General features: G+C 41.8%; 1 protein-coding gene across 12 annotated transcripts in view; it reads right to left on the bottom strand.

Moving 5' to 3' along the window:
• Positions 1-13,222, bottom strand: part of cnot4b (CCR4-NOT transcription complex, subunit 4b) — a 182,259-nt gene that overhangs the window by 38,650 nt on the left and 130,387 nt on the right. For all 12 annotated transcript variants that reach the window (XM_069903203.1, XM_069903206.1, XM_069903207.1 and 9 more), the window contains one exon: positions 8,936-9,188. In XM_069903203.1, coding sequence (XP_069759304.1) covers positions 8,936-9,188 — 253 coding nt within the window. The remainder of the gene's footprint in view (positions 1-8,935; positions 9,189-13,222) is intronic.

Genomic DNA, 13,222 nt, shown 5'->3' with positions numbered 1-13,222 from the left:
AGTATTCCTCAAGCACCTTTCAACTCCTTCAAGCAGCCCATGTCCTTTCTGAACATTTCAGCTTCTGAAATGATCAGCATTAATGTCGCAGTAAAGTGCTGCTGCCCTCATAGCGTAAGGGCCTGGATTCAATGTTGACCTCCGGTGATGTCTGCTTTCACCTTGGCTTTTCCCTTCTGGTTTCTTTCTCAGGGCCTAAGAGGGGTTACTGCTGGGAATTGCAAATTCTTCCACACCAACCCCAGCTACCCCACCCCCACGTATAGGTGAGTAGCAGGAGTATTAAGAGGAGTTGATAGATACAGTATGTGCGAGAAGCTATTGGGAAATGAATGGGCATGACTGTAACGGTCTGAGAGTGCCCTCCAAGGTTTTTTTTTTTAAGAACATTGCCAATACAGCAATGTACAAGCAGATTTAATGCTGCTGGTTGAATGTTTTTTGTGCCATTAACAAGCTGTTACATGGGATGATTCATTGTCATCAGAACAAACCATCTCCATCAGATGTGCCTGCACACATGCACCAGTTCACCCAGATCCTCATGCAGCTAGCTCACCTGTTCTTTCACTATTTTTGTTTTTTTTCTGCCAAAATGGGCAAATTCACATTTTCCCACATGATCCTCCATTTGCCAGACTTTTTCTCATTCACTTCTCCTATCTGTACCCATCTTGCTTCCTTTATATGCTCAGTCACCATTTGTTAAGTCTGCGTGCAGGTAATGGGAAGACCATGAACTGGCAAAGCTACAGATGCTACCACAATAACCTAAAGGATCTTCACAAATAAAGCAGTGATAAAACATGCACTGAACCAGTCAGAGATTCAGAGCAATTTTTAAAACGAGAAAGCAGAGAGCCAGCCAAGGGGGCGAGCATTTATCTGTGGGAAACAAGCAAATGACATGTATTCACAGTAATTTTCTTTCTCAGAACCTCAAGTAACACTCTTAGTGTGCAATGACAGCAAGTTAATTAATAACCTGGTAATTAAATATCTGGATGACTGATCAGAATACAATTGTCATCTGACATCAATTCCTACACCTATAAAACAGGTTTTGCCCACTATATTCGTGTCAATCATTAAATAATACATCAATACAAACGCCCACACTTTTCATCAACTCCCCAGATTCTAATATCCATTATTTACAGGCCAATTAACCAACAAAGTTCAAATTTATTGTGAGTACATACATGATATCACATAGAACCCTGAGTTTCTTTATTCCTGCAGGCAAGGCAGAATTTCTGCTTATCGGCAGTAAAAGAAAACATACATATACAAAAAAGAAATATAAACAAACTTACCGTGCAATAAAGAAAAAAATACATTTTCAGTAATAAATAATGTGTAAAATAAGTGTCCTTAAAAGTCTCTGATTGAGTTTGTTGTTGAGGAGTCTGATAGTGGAGGGGTAGCAACTGTTCATTAGCCTGGTGGTACAAGTCTTATGGCATCTATACCTCTTTCCTGATGGCAGCAGTGAGAATAGAGCAAGCGCTGGGTGGTGTGTATCCACTCCAACAGCAGTGTTCAATGTAGATTTTCTTGATGGTGGGGAAAGTTTTGCCAGTGATATACTGGGATGCATCCACTACCTTTTGCAGGGCTTTCCGCTCAGAGGTACTGGTGCCTCCATACAAGGCCTTGACGTAGCCAGTCAGCACACGTTTCGTCAGTTGCACACCTTTGGAATGTAGAGGGATAACGGAGCACCTGAATGAAACCTGTGCTCAGGAGGATGTGGAAACTGCACACATCAGAGCTCAGAACTGAACTTGAATTGTGGGAGGCTGTGGGTTAATAGGTTGTGCCACAGTACAGCCTCTCATTTTGAGCCTGTTAAAGGTGAATTGAGGTTCACCCATCTGATCAAACCAAGAAATGAAGTATTGAGGTAGCATTTCCCAGTATAAATTGGAGAAATTAGATTACAAATATGTCCATGAGAAAGAATTCATAATTTGGAAATATATGCAGCTCAATGGTGGCCAATGAAGGTGGTTAAATATCTGTCAAAACACCATCACTGGAGGAACTCAGCAGGTCTTGCAATGTCCATTGGAGGTAAAGTTATATTACTGGTGTTTCAGGCCTGAGCCCTTCTTAAATATCTGACCAGATGAAAGCAGATTTATAACGCTGTAAAATATTGGAACTGGGAGATTTTTTTGAATATTACTTGGGAGATCATCAAGTAATTGGAATAAACCTGCAGGAAAAAAAAATTGCCATAGCTCTTGATGCAAAGGAAAATGCTTACCAGTAGGTAATGTAAAAATTATTTCTTACAGACTCCAAATGGACAAATGAAGAAAACAATTTAAAACTAAGTCCTGAAGAAAATGCATGTTGCAAAGGGTGAAAAGGCAGTTAATGGAAAAACTGAAGAGGTTATCACTTGGATATTGGTAGAGAAATCAGGGCGTGCTCATGGTCAAATATTTTCAGACTCTAATATGGGAAGCAATTAGGAAAACTATCAACATTGGCATTTATAACAAAAAGTTTGGAAGTTATTAAATAACACTTGATTAGATCACATCTGGAGTCTGAACAGCAAAATTTCTAATTGATTGATTTCTGGGTTCAGAGGAATACCCCTTGAGATTTTTTAGCCCGGGAGTTCAAAAAAAAAGAGTGAGTGGTGCAGTGAATAAAGCACACCAGGACTATTTAATGGAATCCTCACAGGAGTTCAAATAATTACAGTTGGCACATTATCACAATCACCCACCCACTGAAATCACGTGCCTCCCAGACTTCTTTGTGCACCCCCGGTAACTCTTCCTGTGGGGCCTGCAATTACAGACGCTAGATTGATAATGGAGTGGTGTGGTTCACCATATAACGCCCCCGCCCCCAGAACCAGAGGCCGGAGGTGACACTGTAGTCTCACCTATACAGCAAGAATGGACCAGCGGATGCCCCCTGCATCGGTGGCAAGCCAACAGTACTAGCTGATCTAGGTCCACATGTGACGGTTTAAGGCAATCTACCATTTCTTGCCTGCCACCAATGTCTAAAACAAACGTGGAGCTGTCATTCCAAACCACCTTGAAAGGACCTTCATATGACTGTTGCAAGGACATCCTGTGTGCGTCCCTGCGCAGGATTACATAAAGGCAGTCCTTGAGTTCAGGCGGAATGTATGAAATCGTAGACCCACTGGCTAGGATAGGCGCTAGTGTATCCACTTTCTCTCTTAAGAGTGTGAGTACCGAAGGGGGTGATTCCTGCTGCCACTGTACTGTCCGAATGAAATCCCCTAGGACCATTAGGAAGGCTCTGTAAACCAATTCTGCGGAGGACGTAGCTAGATTTTCCTTCGGTGCAGATACCTAAAAGTACCCAAGGCAGCTCACCTATCCAATCCGGTCCCTTAAGACATGTCATGAGAGCCATTTTCATATGATGGTGAAAACATTCCACTAAGCCAATGGACTGGGGATGATAGGCTATCAATTGATGCAGTTGCATGCCCTGCAAATGTGCGATTGTGGACCATAACCTGGACTTAAACTGTCAGAAGAGATATGCATGGGTAGTCAGAACCATGCGATAAGGGCTCTCGCACAAGCTGAGGCAGAGGTCTTGGAGAGTGGGACAACCTCTGGCCATTTCGTGAACCTGCCTACTATTGTGAAGAGGTGAGTAGCACCTTGGATGGGTCAAAGGGCCAACGATATTCACGTGGACATGATCAAACTTGCGCTGTGTTGGTGCAAAAACGTAGTGGGGCTTTGGTGTGGCGCTTTTGAGGTCTGGCACTGGATACATGTCCTTGCCCAAGTGCTATCTTGCTTGTGCAGGCTAAGCCACATGAATTTTCCCACCACGAGCCTTGTTGTAGTCCTAGTGGAAGGGTGAGCCAAATTATGTATGGTGACCAACACCTAACTTGGCCATGCATTTGCGGGACCAAAACCCATGTCCTCCAATTTCAGTCCTGATATGGCAGTTCGATATGCAGCCATCTCTTCATCTTCCTACTGAGCTGCTGTCAAAGCCTTGTAGTCTATACCAGGAACAGGCGAATGGAGGGAAGCGATGGTGGTGTGGGTTAGTGTGTTGGTGACGAGATTGTTCTTCCTGACGATGTGTTTATCATAGTCATACACTCTGAAATGTAGGAGAGTCGTCATTGTTGTCCTGCTGATCATGGATCTGACACCTTGACGAAGATGAAAGTCAATGGCTTGTGATCCATGTAGACCGTGAACCCTCAGCCTTCTAGAAAATAGTGCAGTAGGTCAAGTAGAGGGCTAGGAACTCGCTGTCAAATGCACTGTACTTCTGCTCCGGTGGTCTCAAATGATGACTAAAGAAAGCTAGAGGTTTCCAGGTGTCATTGATGAGCTGCTCCAGGATCCAGTCTACCGCAGTGCCCAACGCGTCCACCATCAGAGCCGTTGGCACGTCAACCCTCAGGTGCACAAGCATAGTGGCTCTTGCTAGCGCTCCTTTCACAGTTCAAATGCGGCATGGCCTCATCATTCTGTTTCAGTTCCTTGGGACTTATGGACAAGAGTTTGAAAAATGGCCTGCAGCTGGCACAAAACGGTGGTAAAAGTTAATCACGCCAACAAACTCCTGCAGGCCTTTAATGGTAGAGGGTCTTGGAAATTTCCAAATGGCATCCATCTTGGAAGGTAGTGGAACGGCTCTATGCTGACTCATACGGTAGCCAAGGAAATCGATTGATGCAAGGCCAAACTGGCATTTGGTCAGGTTGATCTCTAACTTGTGGTCATCTAGCCGGTGACATAGTTGACAGAGATGGGCCCAGTGCAGCTGCTATGAGCGGCTGGGAATAAGGATGTCGTTCAAATAAACAAATAAGAAATCTATGCCCTGGGTAATTGTGTCCATTAGGTGCTGAAATGTCTGGGCCACATTTTTTAAACCGAAAGGCATACGGAGGAATTCAAATAGCCCAAACTGGGTAATCAAGGCAATCTTAGGAATGTTGTTCAGGTGAACCGGGATTTGATGGTACCCGTGTACCAGGTCGATTTTGGAGAAAATTCTAGTGCCGTGAAGGATCACAGAAAAATCCTGTATGTGGGGAACTGGGTAATTATTTACTGCAGTGATGTCGTTCAGACGTCGATAGTCCACACAAGGTCTGCACCCTCCAGATGCCTTAGGTACCATATTCAGCGATGATGCCCAAGGGCTGATGGAGCAGTGAACAATTTCCATTTCCTCCTCTGTCGGAATTTGTCTTTAGTCAGTCACAATTTATTTGGAGGCATGCTAGAGCATGCAAGGGATGTCCACGAGTCAGAATGTGGTGCTGTTTTGGTCGGGCTGTCAAGAACTGTGGAGTAATAATGCTGGAGAATTCCACTATGATTCTGGTGCATTTATTGACTGAGTGCATCATCAAGTCGAGGCAAGGTGAAGGCAATGCGGAGGGGTGCAAGGCGAGGGGCTCAAAAGTCTTCAAATTAACCAGGAAACAACCTTTGAGATCTACTAGAATGTGTGTTCAGCTCCCAGGAGTAGCTGTGATGCAAGCAATGGTGAAGGACCGCAATGAGCCTAAATGGAATGGAAATGTCCATGAGCCATACTGTTGGCGGCCATGAGAGGAAGGCCCTCCTTTCCTGAACATATGTCTGGGCCGGAGGAGGAAAACATGCCAACCTCTGCTCCAGTGTCGATCCCAGAGGAAAAGGAGGTTGTTCTTATGGCTGGCCATTGCGGCCAATTATGACAGCTGGCCTCGATGTTGCAGCTACCCCATCTCTGATGGTAATAGCAATACTGCTCTGTCTGCGCTGTGTCCAGTAGAGTCTGATGTCACACTGCTATTTGAAGTGGGCAGGTTCATGCCCTTTGCCGAGGCACAGCTACACACCCAACCGAAAGTTTACCATGCTGATTAGCATGCCACAACTCATCAATACCGGCCGCTAAGCAACAGGGGTCGTTAGTCTTCGACTGCAAGCTGCGAATGGATAGTCTTCTGGCATTTGCTGGAGAAAAAGGTTGCTCGAAAAGCGGACAGGGCTTGTATCCGACCATGAGCACAAGCATCTCATTCATTAGTTTGGAATGAGTGTGGTCGCCCAGGCCGTCCACATGGAGAAGTCGTGCTGCCCTGTTGTGATGGGAAAGGCTGAAAATACGTACGAGCAGGACTTTAATGGCTTCATACCTGTTGTTGGCTGGAGGCTGGTGTAAGAAATCAACAATACGCCTTCTGAGTCTTGGTCCAGTGATGCAACGACATAGTAGTACTTTGTTGCGTCAGCTGTAATCTGGCGTAGATGGAACTAGGCCTTGGTCTGCCTGAACCATTTGGCTGTGAGGTCCAAAATATTAGAATTTTGAGCGCAATGGTGTTCTGCGTATGGATAGTGAGGACCAAAATGTCATTTGGACTGTATGGGTGTAGTGAATAAAGCACAAAAGTTGTCTATGAGCTGAACCAACAGAATTGATGATGAAATCTTCACAGGAGTTTAAATAATTACAGTTGACGCGTTATTACCCGACCTCTGAAGTCACGCACTTCCCGGAGTTCTTTGTGCTGCCACCACCCCCACTGGCTACTGGGAACTCCTGATCCTGCAGGGGGCCATAACTACAGATGCCGGTTTGATAATGAAGTGGCATGGTTTGTCACACAGTCCTCATTTGAACAAAATTATCAAGGAGCACAACATGGTTGGCACAGGAATGTTTTGTGCTGGGAAAGGAGAGGAGTTAACACAAGATTGCTGTCAGGTATTTGAATGACAAAAGAAAAACACCTTCAAAGGTTGATCTTGTAATTTCTACTTCCATCACCGGCAAATACTCAGGTTTCTAGTATGTTCATATTTGAGTTAGACTTTTGGAAACAAAATTGGGAAGGTAGAGGAGAAAAATTAGTGTAATCTTTTTAAACAGCACATCAAAGTAATGAATGTTCTGCTCCAGTTCCTATTTCTCTTGTTCTTAAGGATGAGTTCAAGGAAATGGAATTAGAGATTGTGGCCTGCTAAGACAATTAAATAATGAAGACGATTGTGGACACTGAATCTGGAAATGGCAGAACTATGTAGAAGAATCTCAGTAGTAGAATCACTTGGGTGGAGCAGGGGTAAACATGACCACAGACCAAAACAATTAAAAAAACAGAAATGAGGGGATAAAAACAGGATAAGAATGGGCTCAAGGATGAGAAATAACCTGTAGCTTGATTAAAAATAATGAAGTATTTCTATAAGGTAGATGTAAGGAAACTGTAATATGGCAGGGAAGTTTGAAAAGGCAGATAATCAAAAGGTGGCTATTATTAAAGAAATCAGAAGCTACTTCCTTTCTCAGAATATGAAATGGACCATTTCGCTGAACAGATGAAACAAATACGTGGAGATGGATTTAATAAAAACTCAGAGATGGAAAGAATTGAGAGATTTGAGAAGTGGAAGTAGGTTCATCAAGAGCAATAACAACTAAGTTAGACCCTGTTTAAATGAATGGCCTGTTTTTGCAATTATTTTTATTTTGAGTTAAAGATACCCAAACCCGAGTTGATTCCTGATCATAAACTCCATTCTACATAACAAGCCATCAGTGTAACAACCAAATGGTACTGAAGGAAATTTAGCTTCTCATATTACATCACAGCACAAGCTATAGCCCTGCAACATCTCTAGAAGAGAGATAATTAATTGCAGGTGAAATTTTACCTGCAGCTTCAAGGTGGTGCATTTCAGTCAAGTGCAAGCCTAAACTATTGCTCCTCTTCTATACAAATCATAGGAAATTTGAAATCCTCTGCACAACAAATAATGAACATTTGGAATTATAGCACCAATTTAACTCCGGCAAACTTCTCCTTAATTACAAGTAACCAAGTGGATTCTTATTGTAGCTCTAAAGACAATGCATGTGGCACAATTTTATGTTGTGGATATCAAGGTTTTTAAAAAACTGAGAATAACAGGGAGTTCATCAGTGATGGGTGAAGCCAGATTCAAATATGTAAACAATTACAAGTTAATATGTAAACAAATTAGTGGAATTGGGATACAAATTGTAAATCCCTCCGCCAACCATGAAACCACACTTCCACATTCGCAAAGAAGCTCACAATGAGGTTTAAAATCATACTTTGAAAAACACCTGCTCACATAATAGAACGTCAACAAAAAAAAAATAGCGCTGGAATAACTCAGCTTGATGGACTATATTTGTGGAGAGAAGTTAATATTTCAGGTCAACGACCTTTTGTCGAATGAACTACATCAGCTTTGGTAGCAATCTAATGTAGGGAAGAAACATGCCTTCAGGGTTAATTATACTGCAAGCAGAGCATCAATTCATCACGTTATCTCAAACGCATGCATTGAATTTCTTCAATTGGTTGCACACTGATTTGTATTCGCAGGAATTTTACATCAGTGTTGACTCAAATTGGCAGCAGCTTGAAGGCAATCTTATCCTAATTCTGTATCAAGGCAGTGACAAGTCAGCTGTGCTCATAGAATAAGCCATTCTAAAGATATGACTGGCTACTGACAACTCTGCATGGGTGTAAACTTGACTGCACCTCATTTTAGAAAATGCATCTGTAAAATAAGTGCAGCATAAATAGTTTGTTTGCCTTTCAAAATTTGCTGATTTTCATTGAATCATAGCAGTTGACAACTTATTGGAAATAAAATTAAGAGTGCTTTAGACATTGCTGAGTGAAAGGACACCACAGGTAACTGTGCATATGAACCGCAGTAGTGCAGGATCAATTACAAGGCTTAAATTTAACCCGATCATTATGTTGGTCTGAGTCATGTACGTGAGTTTTACCTTTCTCTCCCCATTCATGAACTTTGTGCAATTGACAACCATAATAAAGAGACCCAAATAATAAAGTACAAGCATTAACCCCCTCCCTTCCCCAATGGTGTACAACTAAAAAGGTACAAACCTGATGTGAAGAGACTCTGTGGTTCTGGTGCCGTTGGCCAGTCGTGTGTGGCTGGTGATGAGGTGGGATATAGCAGGCTGTTGGGGAGAGGATTAGGATGTCTGAAGTTGCTGTTGTCTGAGAAGAGGGACTGGGATTCTGCAGAAGCGCCTTCAAAAGGAGACCGTGCATTGTGATTGGATGAACTAATTGGGACAAGTGGGTTGGGTTTTGTTAAACCTGGTGGAGGGGACGGTGTTTCACTCGGAGGGATCTGCAATGAAACATGGAGGCATATTGACATTTACATTGCAGAGGAGACATTTTTATCAACAAACTTGCTTCCATCATCACTGGCACACTATGTGAGAAAGACAGTTTGGTTGCACACAACACCAAACCATTTGCACCATATGTGGAGAAGTGCTCAAGTTAAATTAAAAATAACTATATTGATAGTTTAGAAAAGGTCAATAAGCCCATTTTCTTTCATAAGAACACAGTCTATCTGTCCCATGATTCTAACTGAATCACATAATTTTAAGCGACATGAAAACAAGTTATTGTAAAACAATCTGTTCGACTTTGAAATTGCCATGTTCTCATTGTGATTGTGCTGAGTTACTTTGCATTTCCTTGATGAGGATTTTCTTTAAACTACCCGGAATTTTATTTTAAGTGAATTAATCACTTCCAAATACTCAAATTCAAGGAAATGCAATTTAAAAAAAAAAATACAAGAACAGCACATCATGTTCTGCACAAATAGCCTGGTATGAACATGGAATTATTCAATCTAAAATAACCTCCTTTTACAGCAAAGGATAAGAAAAGATAATTTGTTGTATAATAGAAAGACAGCAAAAAAACAATAGACTGGTCTGAAGGAACTGTACTTAAATGCAGAGCATTATGGATAAAGTAGATGAACTTGTTGTACAGCTACAGATTGAAAATTATGACATTGTGGCCATCACAGAGTCATGACTTAATGATGGATGTGATTGGGAGCTGAATGTCCAAGGGTACACAGTGCATAGGAAAGATAAGCAGTAAGGTAGCGGGGTTGAGTTAAGAAATGGCAAGTATTAAAAGACCCTCTTAGCAGTTATACACAGGCCCCTAAATAGTGGACTACAAGTTACAGGTGGAAATAGAAAAAACTTGTCAGAAGGAAAATGTCAAAATAATTTATAGGGGATTTTAACAAGAAAGGCGATTGGGAAAATCAGGAAGATAATGCATCTCAGGAGAGTTGTAAAATGCCTATGGGATGGCTTTTCGGCAGTTTTGGATTGGGTGATGTGTAATGAACCTGAGGTGAATAGGGTAATGGAACCCTGAGGTAGTAGTGATCATAACACGATAGCGTTCAGTTTCAAATTTGAAAAGTTGATATCAGTTATGTCAATATTCCAGTGGAACAAGGGGAATTACAGTGGTATGAGAGAGGAACTGGCCCGAGATGTCTGGAAAGGTAAGCTCGATGGAGAGACGGTAGAGCAGAATTGGATGATATTTCTAGAAGAAATAAAGAAAGTGCAGGATATATACTCAGAAAAAAGAAAATTATGGATAAAAAAATGGCACAATGTAAGTAAAAGGAAAAGGGAGGGCTACAAGGAAGCAAAAATTAGTGGAAAAACAGAGGACTGGGAAACTTTAAAAAACTTACATAAAGAGATAAAGGAAGTCATGAGGAAAGATGAATTATGAAAGGAAGTTGTCATATAACATACAAAAGGAGACCAAGATTTTTTTTAAAAATACAGCACAACTCTGATTCTCCAAAATTGTATTCTCTAAAATCCTCAGTTATCAGAAATTTAAATTTTTTTTTGGATAAACGAGGATATGCAAATCCTCAATTATCTGAAATGACCGGGATCCTCAGCTCCCAGTGCTGGCAGCAGTGGACCTTGAGCTCCCAGTGGCAACGGGTCCTTGGTGGGGAGGAGTTGGTGATTGGCGGTGGCCAGCATTTTTTCTGGTGAGAATTAAATGCTTAAAAAGCCGTACCTTGTTGTTTTAAATGACAGGTTCTCCGAAAAAAGTTTATTCAAAATGGACACAGTTCTGACTATTTTGGATAATCAGAGTTGTATTTAGATAAAGAGTAAAAGATAGACCTGTGTAGGACCGATTGAAAATGATGTTGGAGAAATTATAATGGGTTACAAAGAGTTAGCAGAGGAACTAAATGATATTTTGCATCAGTCTTCACTGAGGAAGACCATAGCAATATACCTGATAGTCCAAGGTCTCAGGGAATAGAATAAAGTACATTCAAGATGACTAGATAGTGCTTAATAAGCTGAATGGACTAAAAATAGACAAGATGCCTGGATGGGTTGAGGTGCACCCACGGGTTCTGAAGGAGCTGGATTTGAAGGTTGTGGAGGCATTGGAATCTATTTTCCAATAGACTTTGGCATGGTTCCAGAGGATTGGAAGGTCACAAATGTAGTTCCGCTGTTTAAGAAAGGAGGTAGGCAGGAAAAAAAATTGAAATTATAGGCCTATTAGTTTGACGTTGGTAGTTGGAAAATTATTGGAGTCGATCTTCAAAGACGAGGTTATGGAAGAGGTACATGGCATGATAGGTCAAAGCCAGAATGGCTTTATGAAGGGAAGATCCTGTCTGACCAACCTAATGGAATTTTTTTGAGGAAATCTCAAGTAGGATGGACAAGGGAGAGGTCATGGATGTTGGGTATTTGGATTTTCAAAAGGCCTTCGATAAGGTGCCACATAAGAGGCTGCTTAATAAGATGAGAGCCCATAGATTTACAGGAAAGATATTAGACTGGGTGGAGCATTGGCTGATAGTTAGAAAGCAAAGGATGGGAATAAAGGGATCCTGTTCTCGTTGGTTGCCGGTTACTAGCTGTGTTCCGCAGGGATCGGTGTTGGGGCCTCTTTTTCCAATGAATATCGATGATTTAGATTATGGTTTGAATGGTTTTGTGGTAAAGTTTGCAGGTGACACCAAGAAGTGGTGGAGTAGGAAGTGTTGAAGAAACCGAAAGGTTGCAGAGAGACTTGGACAGCATGGGAGAGTGAGAAAGAAATAGCAGATGAGATACAATGTTGACAAATGTACAGCTGTATATTTCTGAAGAGGAAATAAACAGGCAGATTATTTGGATGGGGAGAAAATTCAAAACTCGAAGTGCAAAGGTACTTGGGGGTCCTCATGCAGGATAATCTGAAGGTTAACCACCAGGTTGGACCAGCAGTAATGCTATGCTGGCATTCATTTTGAGAGGAATAGTGTCTAAAAAGTAAAAGGTGTTGATGAGGCTCTATGGGACAGTGGTGGGGCCTCATTTAAAGCAGTGTATGTAGTTTTGGGCCCCTTATCTTAGAAAGTATGTAATAATGTTGGAGAGATTACAGAGAAGATTTACCAGGATGATTCTAGGAATGCAAGGGCTAACATCTAAGGAACATTTAGCATTCTTGTACTCTATTCATTGGAGTGCAGAAGAATGAGAGAGTATCTCGAAGAAACATTTTGAATGATGAAAGGATTGGACAAATTAGATGTGAATAAGATGTTTCAATTGGTGGGTGAATCCAGGACAAGAGGGCACAGTCTTTGAATTAGAAGGTTCCCATTTAAAACAGATGAGGAGAAATTTCTTTAGCCAAAGGGTCATGGATTTGTGGAATTCATTGCCACCTACAGCTGTGGAGGCCAGATTATTGGGGGTCTTTAAGGGGGAAATTGATTGGCAAGGTATCAATGGATTTAGGGAAAAGGCCAGAACTTGGACGTGAGAACAGCTTAGCTCAGGGTGAATTTGCGGAACAGACTCAATAGGCCAAATGGCTTACTTCTGTTTCTTTATCTTGTGACCTTTCACAGTTTCCATCTGTACTTCACTGGTTCCTTTCTTCCAAGCCCATTCCAGCAGTTGCTTTTCACTCATTCCCCTTCCTGGTCTCACCCTGACTTGTCTCTCCACCTCTCCCATCTTCATTTAGCTGGTATCCATTTGGTTCCTCCTTTATAATTTTAAAATATTTAACAGTGCGGTAACAGGCCTTTCTAGCCCACAAGCCTGCACCAATTACACCCATGTCAGCAATTAACCTAACCCCATATTTCTCTTAAATGTAGGAGGAAACCAGAGCACCTGGAGGAAACCCATGTGGTCATGCGGAGAACAAAGACGCCTGACAACACTGAATTTGAATCCAGGTTGCTGGCATTGTAACAGTGTTGTGCTAACCGGCATGCCAACTGTTTATACTTGCCCTCTCTACTTCCCACTTTGGTCTTGGGAATAAAAAGTTCTGACT

This window comes from Narcine bancroftii, chromosome 11 (assembly GCF_036971445.1).
Source record: "Narcine bancroftii isolate sNarBan1 chromosome 11, sNarBan1.hap1, whole genome shotgun sequence".
Taxonomy (NCBI): domain Eukaryota; kingdom Metazoa; phylum Chordata; class Chondrichthyes; order Torpediniformes; family Narcinidae; genus Narcine; species Narcine bancroftii.
Note: the sequence above shows the minus strand (reverse complement) of the source record. Positions and strands in the feature narration are given on the sequence as shown.